This window comes from Echinops telfairi, unplaced genomic scaffold, assembly GCF_000313985.2.
Source record: "Echinops telfairi isolate 266 unplaced genomic scaffold, ASM31398v2 ScPeMD7_9;HRSCAF=40, whole genome shotgun sequence".
In the NCBI taxonomy this organism is placed as follows: Eukaryota; Metazoa; Chordata; class Mammalia; order Afrosoricida; family Tenrecidae; genus Echinops; species Echinops telfairi.
In genome coordinates this window covers 78,213,978-78,222,744 of record NW_022103906.1, presented here as the reverse complement: position 1 = coordinate 78,222,744, position 8,767 = coordinate 78,213,978, and the positions used below count along the sequence as shown (strand labels likewise).

Genomic DNA, 8,767 nt, shown 5'->3' with positions numbered 1-8,767 from the left:
GTGGACCTGCAGAGACCACTTTGAGACCCAATATGAGTTGATTTCATAGGAACCCTGATAGTGCTGGCTAGTAAGTGGTGGATTGCTAATTGCCAGGTCCATGAGTAAATGCACCAGATACTCTGGGGTAGAAACATGGTGTTCTCTGCCCTCAGAAAGATTTGCAGCCTCAGAGGCTCTCTATAGGGCCACTGTCAGAATTGGCTTCATGGCAGTGGATTTTGTATCGGTTGAGTCAGTAAAAGGGGGAGGGCAGGATTCAACTGAGTTAAAATTTGCCAATGGTTGATCTTCTTTTCTTCTCCCTCCTCACCCACTTCCATCTATTGATCGTTGGTTTGGAATCAGAATGATCTCCTCATATACATAGAATAACCACTTAGAGTAAATTTTGTTTCAGTTTGAGTTTTGATTATTTTTGTAATCCTTAGAGTGATGTAGTTATATTACTCTCCAAAGAAGAATTTTTATATTAAAAAAATCTAAAATGTTTAGAAGTATGAGGGTTAATTGAATGTAGTTTGAAAGGAAGGATCAAGCGAACACTGAACGTTTTCCGCAAGTGTTCAACATTGCAACTCTGAACGAATCACAGATTTGTGAAACCCTGAGCATTACCTATTTTGTCATTGTATAGCTTGTCTGTGACACCCATCTGTCTGGTCTGTTGCTCTGTGATGGTTTGCATGTTGTTATAATCCTGGAAGCTAAGTGGGCCTCAAAAAGTTCGTGGAAAAATCCAATAATCTTTCCACTTCATTTTCACCACAGGCTTTTTGAACCCATCAATAGGTCAACTGCCAGTAGGGTTACTCCTGGGGACAGGTTTCAGTAGAGCTTCCAGACTAAGAAGATAGGTCTGGTTGTCTACTCCAGGAAACGGGCCACTGAAAACAAATTATGGATCACAACAGAACATGGTCCAAGCTGCTCACGCTGGGCATTGCATTAGGAAACATCAATTGCTAGAGGAGGACATTGTTTGGTGAAGGAGGGGCCAATGAGAGCTTGGAAGACCCTCTGTGCGATAGATTGGTACAATATTGCAATTATGAACTTGAAGACACTCTAGTGATTGTGAGGATCCTGCAGGCCCAAATTCTGTTGTCTATATGTGGCCATGGGTTGACGGGACAGCAGCTAACAACATAGGCAGTCTAATTCAGAATTGTTGACATTATCACAAGACATTACAAAGTGGAAGATGAGTCATAGAGGTTAAGACGTTTAAGTGACATGACTAAGTTGGACAGTCAGAGACATGAACTGAGGAGTGGGATGTATTAAAGAAAACAAGCGTTTCAGTACCAGAAGGTTTAGAGATTGTTGGGAAGGAAAAATCTATGACAAATCTTTAAGCCCCAGAATGAAATAGGTTTACAAGTGCCTGAAAGATCCGCTTTAATTATACACTAAATATACAAGCCTGTTGGGGGGGTGGTGGTGGTGGATTCGAGCGTAGTTTTTATTTTGCTGTTCCTTTCCCCCAATTCCTGTTCTTGCTTTCCCGAAGTCCCAGGGTTTCTACTGCTCTCAGGTGGAACCAGCCCATCGCGTTCAACGACTTGGCAATCACAGCCCAGGCGTTTGGAGTGAAGCATGCCGAGAAAAGGGAAGGGCCAAGGTAGTGGGGTGGGCTTGGGGTAGGGGTAGACTTCCCCATTACATTTTGACATCAGTGGCTGGATTTTGGTCTCCGGGAGGGGCCCTGCCTTCAGAGAAGAGGTCTTAATATCTCCCGGGTTCCAAGAGGACCGACCCCAAGAGCCGGAGCCCAGTGCTCCATGCAGGGCGCAGCCCCTATTTCCACTGGGGAGTGTTTTCAAGACCTCTTCTCTCCTCGCCCAGGGAGGCCGATGACATCATTCTAACCTGAGCAGCATGGCCACGTTTCCCGATTTCAGACTCCTGCCCTCCGGAACGCCGGCTCTCATTCCTTAAGCAAACTGGGACGGAGACCGAATGCACCTTTGGTCAGGACAAGCCCCCGGAGGGTGAGCACTCCAGGGGGCGTCTCCTTTCAGCAAAGAGGCTATTAAAGCACTCGGGACGCGACCCTTTCTTGCGTTTACGAGCTACACCCACACAGGGATACATGGCCACCAAGACCATCGCTAAATTCCTTGCTCGACATCGTGACAAGCGGCCCAAGGGAGCCCAGTCCGGAGGACGTCCCCAAGGAGGGCGGGAAGGGTGCGGAGGCGAGGCCCCGTCCCGCGCCTGCGCAGTCACTCGGCAGCGCCTGCCCGCAGGGCGTGCTCGTAACGCCGCGCACTATCAGGCGGCCCCAGGGAGCGCGCCCGCGGCCTCGCCCTCCAGCCGCTCGGGTTTCGGCTCGGTTTCCGAACGAGGTTTGGAGCCCCGAGCGCTCCACCCTCCGCCCCCGGGTGCCCCCGCGCCCTCTTGCGCGCATGCGCAAGACGGGACCGCAGGGGGAGGGCGAGAGGGAAGGGCGGGCGTACGTGCTTGCGTGCGTGCGTCTCAGGCAGCGCGCACGCCGGCGTGAGAGGGCACGGGGAAAAGGTGGCTCTGGCCGGGGCGGCGCGGCGCGGCTTCCTGTGGCTATGTAGCTGAGCCTGTCGGCTCGGGCTCCTCTCAGGTGGCACCATCGCCGCGTTCTAGCGCAGAGCTGCTGCTCCGGAGAGGCGGCCTTCGCCCGCGCCGCGCTCCCTCGACGGCAGAGCTTGCTCGCTAGCCCATGGGAGCGTCCCAACCGAGCAGCCCTGAGGGGGGAGGGGAGGCCATTTTGTCCCGACCGACTCCCCGGAACCGGGCGGAGCGGCTGGGAGAGGCTGTGGAGCTGTGGTCGCCGCCCTCGGAGGCACCGGACGCCGCCACCGTCGGGGCTTCCTCGACGAGGCCGTTCGTAGGTCGCCCGCGCCCTCCGAGCCCCCCCTTTCCCCACGCTTGCCCGGTCCTCCGGCCTGAGAACGCCGGAGTGGGGAGTTGGCCGTAGTGAGAGGGACCGATCCCTTGGGGCCGCCGGCGGCGAGAGCCTGAGCCGCTCCTCCCAATGGCGAAGAAGACGTACGACCTGCTCTTCAAGCTGCTCCTGATCGGGGACTCGGGCGTGGGGAAGACCTGCGTCCTCTTTCGTTTCTCGGATGATGCCTTCAATACCACCTTCATCTCCACCATAGGTAAGACCTGTGGGCGGAGGGCGCCCAGCCTCGGCAGCTGCAGACCGTCCCTCTGACTCCAGACATCTTGCTTCCCGTAATATACGCCTTTGTTCCCGCGATCCCGATCCCAGGCGACAGACCCAAGTTGCTGTTTGAATCGGCATCGAGCTTCCTGGGGCGGGGTCCTCCCCTGCCTGCCTTCCATCCGATCGCTGGCGTTTAAGGCTCCCACTGGGCTTTGCCTTCGGGGACCAGGTCGCCTTTGAACGGCGTTCCCTCCGGCCTCCGAGCGTCTTCCGATTCTGTGCGGGGCCCCTTAGCTGTTTGCTCTTTGTCAGGGCTCTCCCTGTTTTCCTGGTTGGGATTGAGCAGTCCGTGGTCATTTGGTAAAGGCCTGGATTTCCACGCGGGGCAAAGAGAAGCTTCCATATGGTCATAACTTCGAGTAAACTTGAGCGTTTGTGTGAAGAGTAATTAAGGCAAATTAGAGAGGGGGGGGGGATGAATGGCCCCCGCGTTGACTAATCCATTGATGTGTCAAACAATCGGAGGCTCCCGGGGCTTGGGGTGGGACACGCCGGCCTGATGGTTGCCCAGTGCTGCTCCTGACCTCAGCAGAAGCCGTCCTCTCGGTTTGTGCTCAAATCCGACTTCAGTGAAGTCAACTTCTCCTTCCCTTTTACTTCACGCTGGCGTTTACGCAAAGTATTTTGCCAGTCATAGCCCTAAGGACGGCTAATGTACTTTCACCTCTTGTTTCCGAATTACTTAGAGTGTGGCTCATTAAAGATGGACCTTTTGAGTCGGTTTCCCGTTCCGAAAAAGAACGGGAAGGTTCTAGGAAAGTCCCTTTATGGTGGTTGGGAGATTTTTGTGGCATCAATAACTTAATTGTGCCCCATGAATTGTACGTGAACCCCCCCCCCCCAACACACACGTAATACATTTCTTAAAGGGCACTTAGAGCCCAGCAAGTACTCAGTTCTGGGACAGTGCAAAGAAACAAACCCATTTTAAGTGTAACTAATTTCATATTGATAATGATTTTGAAAAGACCTTTGCAGGCTTCTGTGAACTTTGAGAATGGTCAGAAATTAAGCTGATTCTAAACCATTTGTAGCAATACTGAAATCACTGATTTGGATTCATATGACAAATATTCATCAGCTACTTAATTCATTTTCATATGAAACAAGTTATATTGAAATTGGGCAAGTGGCTATTTAAAAATTCGATCGTACCTTTATACTGTTACATTTCATGACATTTAGAACTTGTTCTCTGTCTTATGAATTAGCACGTTTAAGTTTGCTTTTAATCCACTTTTAGCCATCACTGGTAGATTGGGTGACTACATTGTCCAGATATTTATTGAGCATCTAATACTAGGCACTGTTTCAGTCTCCTGGAGTAAGTGGAATTGCCTTGAGGAGCGATCTGGTGAGGGCTATCACTGTGGAAAGGACTACAAATGGGTTAGCAAAGGGAGGAGGGCTGAATGACTAGCCTAGGGAAGAGTTCCAAGGGGGTTGGCTTAGAGAAGATGGTGTTTAAGATAAAGTCTGAAGGACGCCCAGAGAAATGGGATGGGGCCTTTCTGGGAAGGGGAGTAGAGAACCAATTTATAGTAAGATAAGGGGTTTAATTCACATTATTCATGTGGCGCCTTTGGAAAGGGTGGGGTAGAAAGGAGGAAGCAAAGTGCTATCTCCATGAACTCTGTAAACTTTTTTTGTAATGGATGCATACTCACAACTAAAATCCAGCCCTGTACAGTAATGACATCATCTTTTTGGCTAATTCTTTGACTTAGAAAAATGTGAAGCGGTTTTGTTTCAGACCAACTCACCGCCACCCAGTCCATTCTGACACTTACCTACCTACCAACCCACCCACCCACCCATCGCCCACCACTGCTATCTAGTAGTCAATTCCGATTCATAGCAACCCTATAGGACAGGGTAGACCTGAGTCTGAGTAGAAAGACCTGTCTTTCAGAAACATGCTGGCTGGGTTGGAATTCTGGTTCCACAGGTTTGTAGCAGTGGGTCAGTTGGACAAGTTGCCTAACCCCTGCCTCCGTTTTTTCTTTAGATAGTAGTAATAATAGCACTCACCAAATAGGGTGGTGGTGAAGATTTTAGGGCTCAGTGAGAGTAAAGCGTGGTGGAAGGCACATTATAGGAATGCAGTACGTAGTAGCCAAATATTTGTATGTAGTTTCTGTTGCTGGAGTGTGGCAGCAAGTTACTTTATGGATTACATGCGTGCCCTTCACACAGTGGACACCCACATTTTTGTTAGTTAACCTGCTAAACCATTTCATTTTAGAATCAAACTATATACACTTTTGATATAAACTTGATTGGCTTGTGTGATATATATATATGTATATATATGTATAATAGTTTAAGCTAAGTATATTAATCAAGACCTAAGTATACAATTCTTAGGAATGGGGACACATTGTATATATTAATTTTGTGAGGGTATTGGAAGTCTATTACCTTAAATCAATGCTGTCCAAAAGGAATATGATGCAAGCCATGTAATTAAAGGGAAAAATGTGGCCATGTTAAGGAACAGGTGAGATAATAATTTCAACCCAGCATATCCAAATTGTTATTTTACTGTGCATTCCAGATTGAAAAATGGAGCGACCATACAATGTTTTTTTCTGGTATATAGTTTACAGTAACAGATCATCTTAGTCACATTCCAAGGGCTCAGTCCCTCCTTTTGAGTGGCAGCCATATTGGGCAGGACATGCCTAAGCAGTTGTATACAGTCACAGTCACTATTGAGCAATGGATAGAGACCAGGTTTACTTTGAATATGTATTACTTGTAGGATTTTTATCAGTTGAGAGGCCCCCTTTTTTTTTTAAAGAGCATTCTTGGTGTAAATGATAGTGAAACATATGGGTTGTTACTTGATTATTGAACATCTAGAGGTTTGTATAGATGTTGTCATCTTGCAGGTGTTCAGAGGAGCCAAACGACCAAAATATGGCAGGCCCACATTATCTCAGGCAGTTTATTGGTCATCGATTCCTTGAACATGCGCTTTATTTGTTGTTATTGTTGTTAATTGCTGTCAAGTTGATTTTGTACTGATTCTGTATTGTGACAACCCATGTGTGTAAAAATAAGGCCACTTCTTTGGGTCCTCAAGGCCTTTGGGAAGTTGAATGTATGTCTTCCAAACCCCTCATGGTGGGAGACCTCCAACCTTTCAGCTGATTGTCAAATACTTAACATTTGTGCCACCCAGAGACAAAAGTGTTTATAAAGACTACTGTAAAAACATCAACAACCAAAAAAACCCAACTACTGTATTGAAATATTTTCCCTATACTTTAGTTTCTGCACATCTATGTCAGACGTTGTGTATATTTTTATGGTCAGATTTATAGCAGACTTGGTTGCAACAAGTGACTGTTTTTTATACTCACCAATCTCAAGTGAATTCAAGACCACTAGCTGTGCCAGGGCAGAGATTTTCAGTATTTTTCTTGTGATGTGTGCTAAACAACGCAGCCCCTGGGTTGATTCTAACTCAAGGCCACTCTCTAAGGCAGAGTAGAATGGCCTCATGGGGTTTCCAAGATTATAATCTTTATAGCAGTAGCTAATATTCTTGTTAGGTGCCATCAAGTCAGTTCTGACTCGTATTGACTGTATGTACAACAGAAGTGGTGGCATCTGCCCCCTTTTTTTTTTCTCCTGAAGAGGTTAGGGAGTGTGAACAGCAGACCTTCTGGTTCGCAGCCAAACAATTTAACCACTGTGCCACCAGGGCTCCTAAGCACCTAGAAAAGCCCCTGTTTTTAATGGGTGCACAATAAATAAGGCACGCAGGCAGGCTCACAGTACAACCAGGACCCTGGAATACAGAATCCATTTTAATTTCGGTGATTTCCTTTTCACCTGCTCATTGAGGATGACGTGAACTAGATTGGAATCAGATTTTAAGAATATTTGCTGTTTTGATGATAGAGTAAGTTTAGGCCAAGAGTGGTCTTGGGAGTTCAAAAATTGTTTGAAAAGAAGTACTAAAGAGAGGTATACTGGGTTTTAGGTGAGCAACATTTCAGTGGTTGATGTGGAATCATAGCTTTTACTTAGTAGGCTGATGTTTGAACTTGACTTGTTGCCTTTTGGTGTCTTAAGTCTCCCTCCACCTCAAGCTTGGGATGGCGTCTCTGGGCTTTGTGCAGGAAGTTAAATTAGTAAAGGGTCTTGTTTCTGAGAGGGGTAAATGCATCCCCTTTCATTGTCTTCCTGATTATTTGGTTTTGCTAAGCTTTGGAAGATAGGTTGGTTCTACCGACCTGTGTTTTTCAGAACCAGATGATTAAATTGCGTTTAGCCCATTGTATATGCAGAGGCCATTTTTTACAGAAATGAGCAAAATCTTTTGTCTAATTAAACATGTCTGGACACCACTGTGACACTAAGGCTCATGCTACAGGAATGCCAGCACTCTTGAGTAACTTCTTTCATTGGAACATGTACTTTTAGAATAAAAACGTTGTTAACATTGACCCAGTTCCCTCAGAGCATTTATCACAGCCAACCAGTCATTGTTACAGGCTTTAGCTACTGTTAATGGGTAGACAGTGAGTCCTAGGGGGTTCTCTGTGGCGCTTTCTGATGTGTCGGTCTGCACCTGGAAGATTACCTGGAAGTCTTGAAAACCACGTGGGGCAGCTCTACTCTGCCCCATAGAGCCATAATGAGTCAGAATCGACTCGGTGGAATGGGTTTTTGTTTCCGTCTGCAGTTTAAGGTATTGAAGATAGAGTTGTCTTTGTTTTGTGTATCTGTGTGTACCTCCTTGGAATGTCAGAATCGCAGAATGACAGTGCAGTAAGAACCTTAAAGAATATGAACCCTGAAAGGGTTGAGGGAGCTGAGACCGGTGTGGTGCTAAGCAAGTGACTTTCAAGAGCTCACACTAACTAATTACTGAGGAAGCTCTGACCAGAGTCTAGGTAAATTCTGTTCATGCCCATGATTCTCATTCTGTGAATTCTTTCATTGGTTGAGGACTGGGGAAGTGATGGGATAGTTAGAAAAATAGATAATAATAATAATGGAAAAATAATGAAAGTTTTATTTTTTGTGAAAGTGAGCAACAAAATTTTTTGTGATATTCAGCACTGAATATCAGGGGTCTTTGTTCGATTTACTTGTCTTTGCAACCAAAGCATAATAGCAGAACCGATAGTAGGAATCCCACCCCCACACCCCCAATGATTATGGTGTGTAATAGTATGCAAGGTGTGACAAAGGACATATTCTTGTTTGGTTTGTGAAAGGGAATGAAGGATAGGAGGAATACTGGCAATTTTTTAAACTTGTAGCTGTCCAAAGTTGCTCAGTCAGTACTGTGTCAGCAGCTGTGATGAACACACAAGTGGGGACTTATACTGTAGATATGGATTTCCAAAAGAGACTGTTATTTAGCATTAATCATAAATTGTTTGACTAAAATGTACATTTGAAAACTGCTGGTAGAGATGATTTAGTAATAAAGACTTTAGAGACCTTGTAAAGGTCATAGATTTGGCTCTTTTTAAATAAACAAGTAATTGGACTGATAGAATTTGGATTAAATTTGGATTATGAGAAGATAAACTG

The 8,767-nt window shown here is 46.3% G+C and overlaps 1 protein-coding gene across 1 annotated transcript in view; it reads left to right on the top strand.

Moving 5' to 3' along the window:
* The first annotated feature begins 2,550 nt into the window (after window positions 1-2,550).
* RAB10 (RAB10, member RAS oncogene family) overlaps window positions 2,551-8,767 on the top strand; it is a 77,593-nt gene continuing 71,376 nt past the window's right edge. Inside the window, exon 1 of the mRNA XM_004696072.2 lies at window positions 2,551-3,140. Within this exon, the coding sequence (XP_004696129.1) occupies window positions 3,014-3,140 (127 nt within the window). The 5' untranslated portion in view covers window positions 2,551-3,013. The remainder of the gene's footprint in view (window positions 3,141-8,767) is intronic.